This window comes from Centropristis striata, chromosome 11 (genome assembly GCF_030273125.1).
Source record: "Centropristis striata isolate RG_2023a ecotype Rhode Island chromosome 11, C.striata_1.0, whole genome shotgun sequence".
Lineage (NCBI taxonomy): Eukaryota > Metazoa > Chordata > Actinopteri > Perciformes > Serranidae > Centropristis > Centropristis striata.
This window is the reverse complement of record NC_081527.1, coordinates 37,517,172-37,533,269: the sequence shown is the minus strand read 5'-3', so window position 1 is coordinate 37,533,269 and position 16,098 is coordinate 37,517,172. Positions and strand designations below refer to the sequence as shown.

The 16,098-nt window shown below is 36.8% G+C and overlaps 1 protein-coding gene across 2 annotated transcripts; it reads left to right on the top strand.

Moving 5' to 3' along the window:
- The first annotated feature begins 1,132 nt into the window (after window positions 1-1,132).
- Window positions 1,133-15,796, top strand: blvra (biliverdin reductase A). 2 transcript variants are annotated; one of them, XM_059343972.1, is made up of 7 exons: window positions 1,133-1,260; window positions 3,276-3,399; window positions 5,900-6,022; window positions 8,743-8,840; window positions 12,075-12,182; window positions 13,735-13,903; window positions 14,978-15,796. In XM_059343972.1, the coding sequence occupies exons 2-7, from the start codon at window positions 3,281-3,283 to the stop codon at window positions 15,231-15,233; spliced, it is 873 nt and encodes a 290-aa protein (XP_059199955.1). In that variant the 5' UTR covers window positions 1,133-1,260; window positions 3,276-3,280; the 3' UTR covers window positions 15,234-15,796. The 2 variants fall into 2 exon arrangements, with proteins under 2 accessions (XP_059199955.1, XP_059199956.1); XM_059343973.1 differs by having other exon boundaries at window positions 1,136-1,260; window positions 5,903-6,022; window positions 14,978-15,790.
- Window positions 15,797-16,098: the final 302 nt, after the last annotated feature.

Sequence of the window (16,098 nt, the reverse complement as noted above, 5' to 3'; positions counted from 1 at the left end):
TAGTGTAGAAAGCATTTTTGGCAAAACCATAATACCTATTATTGGTATTGATTGGACCCACACAACACACGCACACACACACATTTTAAGGTTGCTGTATAAATAAATACTTGAAAAGGAATGCTTGTGTGCACCTTGTATATTATATAGTATCATAAAATTACTAGTATTAATTGTTATAAATCTCATCATAGTGTACACACACCGGCAGTAGCCCTTTCACTATTTCCCCAGAGGAAATGTTCTAGTTGTTATTGTTAGTGCATGTCTCCAGCTGTTAAAGCGACTGACAGCTGATTATTATTATTATTATTATTATTAGTGCATGTCTCCAGCTGTTAAAGCTGACTGACAGCTGATTATTATTATGATTATGATTATTATTAGTGGTAGTGCATGTCTCCAGCTGTTAAAGCGACTGACAGCTTATTATTATTATTATTATTATTATTATTATTAGTGCATGTCTCCAGCTGTTAAAGCCGACTGACAGCTGATTATGATTATTATTATTATTATTTTATTATTATTATTATTATTATTAGTGCATGTCTCCAGCTGTTAAAGCGACTGACAGCTGATTATTATTACTATTATTATTATTATAATTATTAGTGCATGTCTCCAGCTGTTAAAGCCCACTGACAGCTGATTATTATTATTATTATTATTATTGTTATTATTAGTGCATGTCTCCAGCTGTTAAAGCGACTGACAGCTGATTATTATTATTATTATTATTATTATTATTATTATTAGTGCATGTCTCCAGCTGTTAAAGCCCACTGACAGCTGATTATTATTATTATTATTATTATTATTATTATGAAACCAGCTGTTAAAGCCCACTGACAGCTGATCCAGCTGTGATCCGCTGTTGGCGTCATTAGAAACGGACGTCGCTTCACGTGACGCTTCGGAGGGATTCGTCTCATTTCTGTTGAAACGTTTCCTCTCTCCTTGCTTCGTTTCCTTTCCTTACGTCTCTCCATACATCCCTAAGACTAAGACTCAAGCGAACGGCGCAAGTGAGGGACGCACAGGGATGCGAAACAAGGGACATGAGACGCAGCCCATAAAATAAGAGAAATGGGATGCACCCATCGATCACGTGACTAAGCGAGTCACCGTTTTGAAGTGCAGTGTCGCTGAACGGAGGTTCATTACATCAGAGCGAGCCTCGTGTTATATGACCAGAAATGACTGGAAACTAGAAACAGCTCCAGTTCTCAGTGTGTTGACAGGAGAACCATAAAGAAGGTAAGGTTCTAGGTTCTAGTTCTGTCTGTCAGTCAGGGCTGTGTCTTATCTCCACCCTGCAGCAGGTCAGGGTGGGGGCGGAGGGGCAGAGGAGGACGGGACAATATTGGCAATTTGTAATTTCATATCTCTTAAATTATATAAAGTCACAAAATAGCATGTTTTCTATAAGCAAACTGTCCAGAAAAGCCACATAGTAAAACCTTTTGTATACTCCTGTGTGAATTAAATACTCTTGTTAATAATACTCAAATTAAAAGTATTTTCTTATGTATTTTTATTATGTTTAATTGTACAGAAAATATATATTTTTCCATATTTCAGATTAACTACACTGGGATATTCCCATGAGCATAAAGCTTGGCTGCAGGAGTTGAACAATAAAGCTGAATTAATGTAAATTTTGACATTGTTGCTGATAAACACAACTCACAATGTATTTTTGTTATGTTTAATTTTATAGAATATATATATATAATTATTATTTTTTATTTATTTTTATTTTTTATTTATTTTATTTTTTTATTTATTGTTGTTTGCACTTAAAAAAACATACAATCGTTAGGAAATAACAGTACAAGAAACAGTAAAAGAAAATGCAGGAAAGATCAAAGAGCCCAAAGGGCTTATACACAACCCTCCCTCTTAAACCTATAAGTAACTATACTTTACTTAAATTACATAGCTAGATGAAAATAAAAAAATAATATATATATATATATATATCCATATTTCCGATTAACTACACTGGGATATTCCCATGAGCATAAATCTTGGCTGCAGGAGTTGAACAATAAAGCTGAATTAATGAAAACTTTGACATTGTTGCTGATAAACACAACTCACAATGTATTTTTATTGTGTTTAATTTTACAGAATATATATATTTCCATATTTCAGATTAACTACACTGGGATATTCCCATGAGTATAAATCTTGGCTGCAGGAGTTGAACATTGTTTGACATTGCTGCTGATAAACACAAGTCACAGTTTATTTTGTCCAGCATTTTGGTTCCAAGTGGACTTTTGTACACCATAAAGTATGTGCGTGTAGTGTTTTATTCTGGGAGTTGGATTGAAGATTGTTAATGGCTTTGAACTTTGTGATATTTCAGCATCAAGCATTTTTTTGCTGCATTTAATAGGTTTACAATTGGATTGTAATCCCTGAATTGCGATGTTAAAATCAAGCCTGATGTTACGTTACAGTAAAAAAAAAATGGTCCCAGTCAATTCCACACAATGAGACATAAAGCTTATAAATTGAACAAATATGGAGCACAGCTGGTGCCTTGTTCCCTAAAACGATTTGTATCGACGAATACGAAAAGCCCAGGTATCACAATCTGTATCAGAACTTAAAAAGTTTGATCGGTCCACCCCTTGAACATATAAAATGGTTCACTTGGCTATTTATAATTATAGTTTTGATATAAACTCGTTAATCCAATCCAATCCAATCCACTTTATTTGTATAGTCAAGTCAAGTCAAGTCAAAGTTTATTCATAGAGCACATTTAAAAACAACCTCAGTTGACCAAAGTGCTGTACAGTTATTAAAATAGAATAAATCATACACAACTGGGTATAAATAAAAACAATAAAAAGAATAAAATACTAAAAACAGTAAAACAATAAAATAAAATAGTAATAAAAACTCAATCCAAAACAGAGTTAGAGATAAAAAAGACAAATAAAAGGGTAAAAAAGTAAAAAGAAAGCCAAGGATTCTTGCCTAGCTGGGACTGAACGCCAAGGAGAATATAGCACATTTAAACAAAAAATTAAAAAAACATAAAATCAAGAATAAAACAAACAATTCCATATACCAATCAGCAATAAATAATAAGTGTATGAATCTAAAATGATGCCATAAATAAAACAATACAATCAAACAGATAAACATAGTAAAATAAAATAAAGGACGCAGTTAAAAGTAGTAAAATAAATAAAAGAAATAAAAGACACAGAGGACCGTAAAACCACCATTTCACCTCTTTCTTGTTTCCTCAGACAGGATGTTTGGTGCAGTGGTTGTTGGCGTCGGCACAGCTGGATCAGTGAGGATCAGAGACCTGGTGGCTCCTCTAGCTGGCAGCGCTGCAGAGAAACTCACTATCAAAGGATTCATATCCAGGTAACACACACCTGTCAGCATCACAGACCAGCACCAGTAGTCCCATTAGGTAACACAGGACGGGCCTGAAGCAGAGAGGGAGGAAGAGCGCCACCAAGTATGAAGAAAGTAAAAATGTTCTGTAAATAGAAGGTTAGCTAGCTTAACCCATCAAGGCCTAAAACGCCTGTAAAACCTCTGGGCGGTTTTGAAAGAACCCCCTAAAACCTGAAGTTTTTCTGGAAATTCAACAGAAATTCAAAAAATATTTGAGAGCTTATACCCGTGGCTTTCATGAGAAGTTGAGTTTATTTGTCCAAACCTTCAATAAAGTTTTTTTAAAAATCAACAAACTCAGCAAATGTTACATTTGACTGAATAAAAAATCCTATGCATAATACTAATACATGCCCATTAGCAAGATGCAAACATGATATGACCACTGGAAGAAATAGACATAGTTCTCTTTAGCCTACTGTAATAATAAAAATAAATTATCATAATAATAAATAATAATAATACATTTTATATATTGCACTTTTCAGGGTACTCAACGACGCATAAAGTAATATAAGACATAAACAGTCATGATTTCTTATATCATCATCACAATCAATTAGCCTATTATTATTATTAATATTAATATATTAATAATATTATTATTATCTCCAGATGGCCACAAATCTGTCTGTTCTTCGGTGAAAATATGTCGTCTAAAAACATATTCCTCATCCATAAATCTGGTCGATTGGTTCCGAGGGTTCAAAGTCGGATCAGCAATAAAATTATCGGCGCTGTTTTCATCAGATCTCTTCCGTCACTTCCTGCTGAGCTCCTCCGCTATAGATATCTATCTATATATATATATATATATGTATATATAGATATGCCTCTGCTATAGTCGTCTTCCTCCATGATTTAAAGTTCTGGAAAAGTCCCATGATGCATTTCGACACTCCCGCATGTATTCTGATCATGATTCTGATGCATTTCATTGGCCAAGAGACCGAAAATAGGTGGAAAAAAATACAAATACTACAAAATGACATATCCGCTGTCCCGGCTTTAATGGTAGAATAACACAACATCGATCCCGGTTTTAATGGTAGAAATGCGGTAATGCTTTCCCGCCTTAAATGGGGTAAATGGGATCAGTCACCAAGCTCATCCCAACAAATTTCCGCCTCCAGAGGTAGTCACAAAGGAGGAAAATTGGTGGGACTGTTGGAAGCGGGACCTCTATGAACGGGACATCCCGGCACAGATCTTTCCAGTAATATAGCGGGACGTATGCGGGACACAATATGAAAGGGCCTATTTAACTTTTGAGCGATGTGAATTAGTCAGTGCTTAAAATGTCCATTAAGTTGTTTTCATCCGGGTAAAGTCACGACCTACAGAACAGCAGGAGAAGAGGTAGAACAATCTGAATGCAATTAAAGTAATCCTGCTCTCAAACGGAAAATCCTGCTGTTGAATAAAGATGGTAAACAAAGGCCATACATCTTTCATTTTCAGGCCAGTTTTGAGGACAAAATGTTGCTGCAGAACAGGAAGGACCCAGGGGTAATTAGTCTGTCACAGCTATGCAAGGCACAAAACTTTATGGGTCTGTACTGCCCTACAAAGTCTAACTGCAGTAACTACAGTTTTGGTCGAAATTGAGTTTTAACAAAAAATGAACACCTTGATGTATGTTTTATCTTGTGACAAAGTTTCACATTTCAATTTTGTTTTATTTCAGAGAAATAATGATACAAAAATTGCAGTAACTACAAAATCCAACTCAAAACCAAGCAGTAATTGCACTTACCACGGTCTGCTTTGGATATATAAACTAAGTTATACATAAAAGATAATAGAAATTATAAGTTTATTTGAAAGGGAAATTATTATCTAGATAGTGATGACGTACAAAAGTGAGAAAAAATTATATTAAGACTAAAATATAACATTTCTTCATGATATTAAGTCTAAAATATGCACATCTGTGAATAGAGTTGTTAAACACTTTTAAATACATTTATAACAAAATCAATTTGAAAATGTTTATTCACTGAAAACAAAATATAAAAGCTGAAAGAAGACAACAACATTGTAGTGACTGCACTCTGTTTATCATTACTATTAGAACCTTTTACAGCAAAACCAGAGTGCAGTAACTACATTTTTGGGGTCAAAGGTCAAATAAATCATCATTATTTTTGAGCATGAAAATTACATCATCAATACTTGTAGAAATAAGTGTCATATCACTTACCTACCTATAACTAATTTGGCTGGCCAGTTAAAACACGTTAAAAAAACTTTAAAGCAGTTTTTCTCAGTTTTACCTTTTGTGTAGTTACTGCAGTTAGACTTTGTAGGGCAGCGTAGCTGAGATCAAAATGAAGACTGGTTTCTAGGATGGACATGGTTCAAGCAAGGGTCACCCCTCCCACGATTCCCATCACAAGATAGTCATTATTAGTCTTTGAGCCGTCATTCTCATCAACACCACCCTGACGGAGGTTTGTGTCAGCAGGAGGAGCCTGGGCGATCAGCAGGGAGTGAGTCAGATCTCCAGAGAAGAGGCTGTGAGCAGAGAAGACGTCCAGGCGGCGTTCGTTTGTACTGAGAATGTGTCCCACGAGGAAAACATCAGGTAATGTGAACATCTGCAGAAAGAGCCTTGATCTCTGCTACGCTGCTCCATGAACTTAAATAAATTATAACTTCCTTTTTGACAAATTAAAACACAAATACTAATTGATATACACTACCGGTCAAAAGTTTTAGAACACCCCAATTTTTCCATTTTTTTATTGAAATTCAAGCAGTTCAAGTCAAATGAACAGCTTGAAAGGGTCCAAAGGTAAGTGGTGAACTGCCAGAGGTAAATAAAAAAAGGTAAGCTTAACCAAAACTGGAAAATAATGTACATTTCAGAATTATACAAGTAGGCCTTTTTCAGGGAACAAGAAATGGGTTAACAACTTAACTCTATGGAGTCTTGGGCTATTTTGTCCATTTTTGAATTCTTTTCATGTCTTTGTAAGTCATTTTGTGTCTTTTTTTGGTCATTTTGTGTCTTTTTTTAGTCATTTTGTATCTTTTTTTAGTCCTTTAGTCCAACATAAAATGTGATTTTGAATCTTTTTTTTTACTTTCAAAACACTGTCATAAATAATAAATAATAAAGAATTTTAAATGTTGCAAATGTGCATTAATTTCAGAGTACACTGAGACATTAAACTGCATCATTTTCAATTAAATTCTGGAAAAGTTGGTGTGTTCTAAAACTTTTGACCAGTAGTGTATAAAAACTCCCTTTTTGAGTCATCTTAATATCTCACAAACACCATCAACTGAGCATTATCAGTGGTGTCAGTGGACTCATCCACAGCCAGGGAAATAAACTCTGCATGTTTTATTCCATCACACTGTGTCTGCTTGCTGTGGGATCTGAGAGGGGGATTAGCTTAATTTTAACTTTCATTTCTTTTTGTTTTCCTTAAAACATTGTGGTCATCACTTCAGTCATGTATTCTCTCATTATTTCTGCTTCTGAGAATGGCTTCTTGTATTTACCCAAAATAAACGCCACTCTAAGTGAGCACTCTGTTGCTTTTTGTTGTTGTGTCATAGATGTGACAAGAATCCTGCTTGCAGCATTTATTTTTGTTGTTCTTACCTCCTGAATTTTGAGGAAATGTCTCTTCAAAATTCCAATGCTTTGTCTCATAATGCCGTTTCTTTTAGTAGATCATTTGGAACACGCCATTTTTTGTGCAATCTTTTTTTTGTGTGTGCAATCTTTTCTTTTTTTGTGTGCCATCGAGGCTCCTACAGCTGGCAGTGCCAACATGCAAACCGCTCTAAAAAGGAAGTGAAAGTTAAAAATTGCACTGGCAGCACGACCCACAAACAAGCTGTCTGTGTACCGTCGGCATGGAGACTGTGTACCGTTGTCATGGAGACAAGTCCCGATTTACATGTACTGACAAACCAAAACCCATAGTGAAGAAATAACAGTTTGTCCTAAAATATCTAAATTGTCACCAGACCTGATGCGTAACTAAAAAATGCCCTCCTTCTTAGGTAATGATGTGTCCCGTCTTGTGGAGTTGTTGTTTGGTGTCAAAACTATTTCAGTTATTGCTGTGCATCTATTTCATAATGCAGACTTAACAGTTTCTAATCAAAATTAGAAGTATTTTTTTACCAATTTTGATAAAGAAACCTCTCTCCTCCTGTCTCATCAGAACTTTTCTGCAGGCAGGGAAACACGTCTGTGTGGAGTATCCCATGACTTTAATAGTTTTTGATTTTTCATTAGTTTTAGTTTTAATTTCGTTGTCAATTTTGTTTTCAAATTCATTTAGTTTTAATTAGTTTTTAGAGTGAGTTTGCTAGTTTTAATTCGTTTTTATTTTTTGTAAAATCCTTTTTTTTAGTGTTAGTTTTAGTTTGTTGTAATGGGGTATTTGTTGGGTGCCAGATTCAATAAGGTCACAATAAATGTTTCCTTTATTTCCTTTGTCTGATCCATCTCAGCCCCAATAAGTTTATTAAGTCATAAAACCAAATAGATGAAATAGATTTCATGTCAACCAAAAAGCTTTACGTATGAAAAAAGTTAACAAAGACGAAAACTAAGCACATTTTCACTATAATCTTAGCTAGTTTTAGTTAGTTTTGCAACCACAAAATACAGTTTTAGTTAGTTATCATTTCTTGAAAAACTAGTTTTTATTTTTATTTCAGTTAACGAAAATGTTTTTTCAATTCTAGTTTTCGTTATGTCGTTAGTTTTCGTTAACTATAATAAACTTGGTGTGAGGTTCCATTGCACTCAGCAGAGAGTTGCTATAAACTTAACAGTTTCTAATCACAATTTATTTATTTATTTTTACCAATTTTGATAAAGCCCCGCTACTAGCGCCGCTACTAGCCCAGCTACTAGCCCAGCTACTAGCGCCGCTACTAGCCCCGCTACTAACGCCGCTACTAGCGCCGCTACTAGCCCAGCTACTAGCGCCGCTACTAGCGCCGCTACTAGCGCTGCTACTAGCCCCGCTACTGTCGTAGAAAATCTTTAAAGAAAAACACTTGACGACCAGATGAATTCAAATAACAGCCTTGTGCAGACGGAAGCTTGTCGTTTTGTAGTTTTCTTACGGATCCAACATGGCTGCAGCAGACTCCTGTTTCACCACGAAAAAAGATGTTTTAGCCTTGCTTCCGACAGGATTTGGGAAAAGTCTAATCTACTAATCTACCAACTAGCGCCACTACTAGCCACAATTTATAATAATAATCACAATTTATTTATTTATTTTTACCAATTTTGATAAAGAAGCCTCTCTCCTCCTGTCTCATCAGAACTTTTCTGCAGGCAGGGAAACACGTCTGTGTGGAGTATCCCATGACTCTGAACCACCAGGCTGCCGTGGACCTCTGGGATCTGGCCCAGGAGAAAGGTGAGACTACTTCCTAACAATGTTTCAGTACTTACAGGTATGTTCCAGGTGCAGGACAGGAGGGACATTCGATTATTTCATAGATCACAACACCAAGAGTATGCTGATTTACTTCAAGTTCTACTTGTACAGACATAAGAGACTGTTGTTGTGTTTTAGGGCCCGAGCACTGACTGCAGCTTGGGGAAGACCATGTCGGAATTGTAGGAATTATTATTATTTCTCTGCAAATTTAGTGACTTTTGGGTCTATAACCCATAAAAACCCAGGGTGACACCTCTGTAACAAACACTTTAAATCTTCTAGAATCTCCCATATTCAGCTTTATGCTTCACCTTAACTCATTAAATCCCTAAAAGATGTATACTCAACACCCTGGTGTGGTGGTCATGTGACTTTGACAAGAAATGACTTTTCCAAAATGTGGCCGTGACTGGAAACAGAAAAGTGATCATTTTCAAAAAGCTTATATTTTGTTACGAGGCTAAGTTTAAACCTATTTAACAATTCTAATCCGTTAATAAGGTGTCTTGTATTGCATTTAACTTGTTCTGACCAAATTTCTTGAACAAATTAAAGTCAAAATTTTGATATATGTTATGGAGATGCAAAAGAAAAAGGCAAATTTGTGTCTCTGATGTGTATAGTTTTTATTCTATTTTAAAATAACAAATATCATAAACATAAATACCTATGAGCCCATTGTAACATATATATGTCACATCACAGATCTTCGACATTTAGGGGTAGTATTTTTTTTTTTAAACATCAGAAAAGTGTTCTATGTGGTCCACTTATAGAACACATCCTTTAAGGATAACTGGCTCTGGGTTCTTATGGGTTAACATACTCAAAAAGTTGTGACACCTTGCACATGTGTCAGGTCTGGTAAAAATCTAGATATTTTAGGGGTCATGTGGATGGCTCAGTAGTGCTCGCCACAATGTATAAAAGGAGTGTGAGTCAATGGTGAGTTTTCATGTAGACAAATGAAATTTGGTAGGCAGATGCACCAAAAAGGTTCTTGGACTCATACCTTAAAACCAACAGGTGTGCAATTGGCAATTTTAATGCTATTTGTGCCATTTCCATGCTCCCTACTTTTCCGAACTCCTCCCAGAGATTTAATGCCATCGACTTCAAATTTGGTCACTACAATCTTAAAACAGTTTCATTCATTATTAAAGTATGTGGGTTTGGTATCAAATCAATCAAATCAAATCAAAATTACTTTATTTATCCCAGAGGGGAAATTCAGTTAGTCTGGTAACTCTAGAAGTATAAGACAATAAGAGTAAAAGGATCTTTTGTATCTCTACAGAGTTGCTTTAACTTCACTGTACATTTGCCCAAATTTGCCCCACATTAGGCTTGGACCCCTAATAATAACAATGCTAAAAATATGTGCAAATACAATAGGGTTCCTAAGAGAACCATGGCAACAAGTGCAACCACAATCTGGAAAATAAAAACTGAAACATTCAGGGAGGAGGCTACGTCAGGAAATGTATTAATGAGACATGAATGCATAAAGACAGAGAGGAACGAGGAGAGAGGCTGAGACTAGCAGGAGACTTTATCATGACACACTGAGTTGCTATCAGTATAACTAGGGGCTTGTCAACTGTAAGCTGGAGATAGCCCTAACTGTAAGCTTTGTCAGAAAAGAAAAGTTTTAGCAAAGAAACGGCCTGACACTGAGCTTCATTTAAGGCAGTAGTTCTCAACCTTTTTGAGTCGTGACCCCCAATTTAACACGCATGTTGTCCGTGACCCCCGCCCACTGAACACAATCTCACATGCACAGTTCAGATCACCCAAAAAAGAAACAAAATTACCAAAAAAAGGAAACAAAATGAGCAAAAAAGACACAAATTGACCACAAAATGAGCAAAAAAGACACAAAATGAGCAAAAAAAACACAAAATGACCAGAAAAGACACAAAATGACCAAAAAGACACAAAATGACCAAAAAAGACACAAAATGACTAAAAAAAGGAAACAAAATGACCAAAAAAGACACAAATTGACCACAAAATGATCAAAAAAGACACAAAATGAGCAAAAAAGACACGAAATGACCAGAAAAGACACAAAATGACCAAAAAAAGACACAAAATGACCAAAAAAGAAACAAAATGACCAAGAAAAGACACAAAACGATTAAAAAAAGACACAAAATGACCAAAAAAAAGACACAAAATGACAAAAAAAAGACAATGTTTCAGTACTTACAGGTATGTTCCAGGTGCAGGACAGGAGGGACATTCGATTATTTCACAGATCACAACATCAAGAGTGTGCTGATTTACTTCAAGTTCTACTTGTACAGACATAAGAGACTGTTGTTGTTGTTGTTGTTTTAGGGCCCGAGCACTGACTGCAGCTTGGGGAAGACCATATCGGAATTGTAGGAATTCCGATATGACCAGAAAAGACACAAAATGACCAAAAAAAGACACAAAATGACCAAAAAAGACACAAAATGACAAAAAAAGACACAAAATGACCAAGAAAAGACACAAAACGATTAAAAAAAGACACAAAATGACCAAAAAAAAGACACAAAATGACAAAAAAAGACACAAAATGACCAAAAAAAGACACAAAATGACAAAAAAAAGACACAAAATGACCAAGAAAGACACAAAATGACCCAAAAAAGAAACAAAATGACCCAATAAAGACACAAAATGACCAAAAAAAAGACACAAAATGACAAAAAAAGACACAAAATGACTAAAAAAGACACAAAATGACCAAAAAAAGACACAAAATGACCAAAAAAAGACATTAAGTGACCAAAAAGACTAAAACACATTAACACATGAACACTTTAACACAGTGGAGACAGAGCTGACTTCCAAAATGATTTGGCGACCCCCAGAAATCATCTCGCGACCCCAATTGGGGTCCCGGCCCCCAGGTTGAGAACAGCTGATTTAAGGGATACTCTGCTGACTTTTGTATCACGTGTGTCACTGCATTGGACACTTGGCCTGTACTGCAGAGCTGTCAAAAAATCTGCATAGTTTATTACCTTTTAACACGTTTTTTTTAGGTGTTAGTTATGTGTTAACATTATGCAAAAGAAAGCATAGGCCGACATGCATAACCGGTCAAAAATATAATAATCAATAACTGAGATTAGTGCAAAAACATCCAAACCCAGCGGTTAATACATCTCATTTTACTATCTACTGTAAGTAAACATTTCTGTATGTGTGTGTCAGGATTGGTTCTCCATGAGGAACACATCGAGCTGCTGACAGAAGACTACAAACTCCTAAAAAAAGAGACAGAGGGGAAAATCCTGAAGGAAGGGACTCTTCATTTTACTGGTAAGAGACAGGTGACAGTGTGTATGATTCTTCTATGAGATTTAACCAAAACTTTCATCTGTGTTAAAATTGGTGTTGAAATGATTTTCTGGAATTAGTATTTGCATATGGTTTAAAGTCCACATGATGTTGTTTAAATGATGTGTCTCTGTTATGTTCATTTACAAATGTTTGTGGACTCGGCAGACGGAAGCTTGTGGTTTTGTAGTTTTCTTACGGATCCAACATGGCTGCAGCAGACTCCTGTTTCACCACGAAAAAGGATGTTTTAGCCTTGCTTCCGACAGGATTTTGGAAAAGTCTAATCTACTAATCTACCAACTAGTGCCGCTACTAGCGCCGCTACTAGCCCCGCTACTAGCACCGCTGCTAGCCCCGCTCCTAGGCCAGCTACTAGCCCCGCTACTAGCCCCGCTACTAGCGCCGCTACTAGCCCCGCTACTAGGCCAGCTACTAGCCCCGCTACTAGGCCAGCTACTAGCGCCGCTACTAGCCCCGCTACTAGCCCTGCTACTAGGCCAGCTACTAGCCCCGCTACTAGCGCCGCTACTAGCCCCGCTACTAGCCCCGCTACTAGCGCCGCTACTAGCCCCGCTACTAGGCCAGCTACTAGCCCAGCTACTAGCCCCGCTACTAACCCAGCTACTAGCCCCGCTACTAGCGCCGCTACTAGCCCAGCTACTAGCCCCGCTACTAGCCCCGCTACTGTCGTAGAAAATCTTTAAAGAAAAACACTTAACGACCAGATGAATTCGAATAACAGCCTTGTGCGGGATTTAATTGGCAGATAGTAAAAACAGATGATACAACACATCCAAGGTTCAGAACAACTCTGAGATTAGATGGTGTTAGCCAGGCTAGCTAACAGAGTAATATTATGACAAAATATTTATATTCATAGAGTCAGGTGTTACAGTACTTTACCAACATTTTTCTTCGAAACACTTCGGTATGCAGGGACTGGTAGGCTGGACACCGTTCATCTGAATGTGCTGCCTGCGCTGCAGTGAAGCAAAAAAGTTGTCTTTTGAACCTCTTTCTTGTCCGTAACTCCATATCATGCTAAACTCTAAGCCAGCCAACGTTTTAGTGGTCTATTCCAGTGAGAAGGATTTTACCCAAATACCTCTTGTGACTATACAACACTTCAGTATACAGTACAGAAGCTGAAGCATGCTGACTTCCATATCAGTGGGAAGTTCAGGTGTTTTTTCCAGTTTATCAAATGTTTTGGGACCACAGGTATGATGGGCTGATTTAGTTAAATTGGCTATCTTTTCTCTTGTTTTACAGAGTGGTCCATTGTGAGATGACTAAGAGTAAATTAAGCCATTATAATTTATTATAATTAATAGTTATCTATGATAATTATTAATAATTCTCAAAGCCATCTAAACACACTTTAGAAATGTTAAACTAAACCCACACAAGTGGTGCTCAGGATCGACTCATAGTATGTAAACCCCAACAAATGTCATGCTTTCCAATGTGCTGAAAACAAAAGTGATACGAAAAAGTAGTAATAATGTGTGTACGTTGTAATTTGTTCAAGGTGGAGCTCTAAAGCCTGGATTTGGTGCCCTGGTATTCAGTGGCATTGCTCGCCTCACATGGTTGGTCGACCTGTTCGGTGAGCTGTCAGTCACTGCAGCAACCATGGAGGAAGACGCTGGAAAAAACTACAGCAAGATGACTGCAAACATGCTAACTTCTGACAACAGGTGAAGGAGGCTACAACTATAACTAGGGCTGCATGATTAGGGCCAAAATGATAATCACGCTTATTTTGATCAATATTGTAATCACGATTATTAATCACGATTATTCACCATGTTAGGGAAAACATCTGTATTTTATTGCACTACTTTTAAACAAACAACAGGAACAGTTTTTAGTGTCTGGTGCTTGTTGTAAACAAACAGAGATCGCTAAGTGAACACCTCCTGCAGCAGCAGCACATACACACTGTACTGCTACAGAGCTAACTGTTAGCCTGTTAGCACATACACACTGTACTGCTACAGAGCTAACTGTTAGCCTGTTAGCACATACACACTGTACTGCTACAGAGCTAACTGTTAGAGTAACTTTTTGAGTCGCGACCCCCAATTTAACATGCATGTTGTCCGCGACCCCCGCTCACTGAACACAATCTCACACGCACAGTTCAGATCACCCAAAAAAGAAATAAAATCACAAAAAAAAGGAAACAAAATGACCAAAAAAATACACAAATGGACCACAAAATGATCAAAAAAGACACAAAATGACCCCAAAAAAAAGACATTAAATGAGATTAAATTTTCTGGTCAATTAAAGAGATGATTTCTGGGGGTCGCCAAATCATTTTCAGTCAGCTCTGTCTCCACTGTGTCAAAGTGTTCATGTGTTAATGTGTTTTAGTCTTTTTGGTCATTTTGTGTCTTTTTTTGGTCATTTTGTGTCTTTTTTGGTCATTTTGTGGTCAATGTGTCTATTTTTTTGGTCATTGTGTGTCTTTTTTTTTAGCCATTTTGTGTCTTTTTTGGTCATTTTGTGTCTTTTTTGGTCAATTTGTGTCTTTTTTGGTCATTTTGTGTCTTTTTTGGTCAATTTGTGTCTTTTTTGGTAATTTTGGTTCTGTTTTTTGGTCATTTTGTTTCTTTTTTTGGGTGATCTGAACTGTGCGTGATTGTGTTCAGTGAGCGGGGGTCACGGACAACATGCATGTTAAATTGGGGGTCGTGACTCAAAAAGGTTGAGAACTACTGCTGTAGAGGGTTAAACAATAATTTCATGTTTCCGTGTCCTTCTAGACCTCTGACGTGGATCGAGGAACGGGGACCGGGCCTCCCCAGGGCGAAGAATATCAACTTCCACTTTGACTCCTGCACTCTGACCCAGATCCCTCCTGCACCCAGAGGGGCTGTGGGCATTTTCATGCAAGACATGATCCACTTCTCTGCCAAGCTGGCAGGCCAAGTGAGTCCAGAGGAGCTCCAGAGAGAGAAGACCAGGATCCTGCACTGCTTTCATGTGGCGGAGAGGATACAAAAACTGTGCCAAAGTTAAATGGGGACTCCAGTTAATCATAATCATATATCTTGATGGTGGCAAAAATGTTCTATACCAGTATGGGTCATTTCATATCTCAATAGTGATAAATAGTCTCAAATGGCATGTTTCCAATAGACAAATAGAAATAACCACATGGCAAAGCCTGTTTTGTATACAAAATGAACACAACACTTGCAAGTGCAATTATAATAAAGAATAAGGAAATAAAGACAATAATTTGATTTTACTGAGAAGAATTATTGGCTGCATGAGTTGAACAATAAAGCTGAATGAAAGAACAAAACATATTTAATATTGCTGCTGAAAAAACACAATTTATTTTATCCTTTTGGGTTGCAAGTGGACCTTTGTGCTTCATAAAGTATGTGCTGTATGCAGTGTTGCATTCTGGGTGATGGAGCTGAAGTTTGGAGAAGCTTGTGACTGAAAGGTTGCCAGTTGGAATCCAGATTGTTAATCGCTTGAAACTGTGTGGTTACGCCCAGGTTCTTACAGCTGTTCAAGAGTAAAATTCAGTTCAATACACTTTCAAGGAACCTACATTTTTTGTATTCTCCAAGTGTTATCATCACAAAATCTTTTTCAGAAAGCAACATTATACTTCACACATTGTAATGATGGGATCATTTGAAATATTAAAGCATTAATGGTATGCATGAGTGATTCTGAAGATGATCGAACAGCTGATTCCATCCACCTGTGGAGAATCCAGAGCTCTCCCTTAACACCAAAATTCGATAAAACATTCGAAAATGGCAAAAAAAAAAGTGATGGTGTTTTTTTTCTTTTACGAAAAAACATTTAATGCACTAAATAGGAGATGACGATGCTTTTTCCTAATAATTTCTGATGTATCGAA

What these genes read in the sequence shown, in the direction of transcription:
- blvra (XM_059343972.1), top strand. Translation starts at nt 3,281, where the DNA reads ATGTTTGGTGCAGTGGTTGTTGGCGTCGGCACAGCTGGATCAGTGAGG. An exon ending in TCCCACGAGGAAAACATCAG is followed by an intron (nt 6,023 to 8,742) that starts GTAATGTGAACA and finishes CTGTCTCATCAG; the next exon opens with AACTTTTCTGCAGGCAGGGA. An exon ending in ATGCTAACTTCTGACAACAG is followed by an intron (nt 13,904 to 14,977) that starts GTGAAGGAGGCT and finishes GTGTCCTTCTAG; the next exon opens with ACCTCTGACGTGGATCGAGG.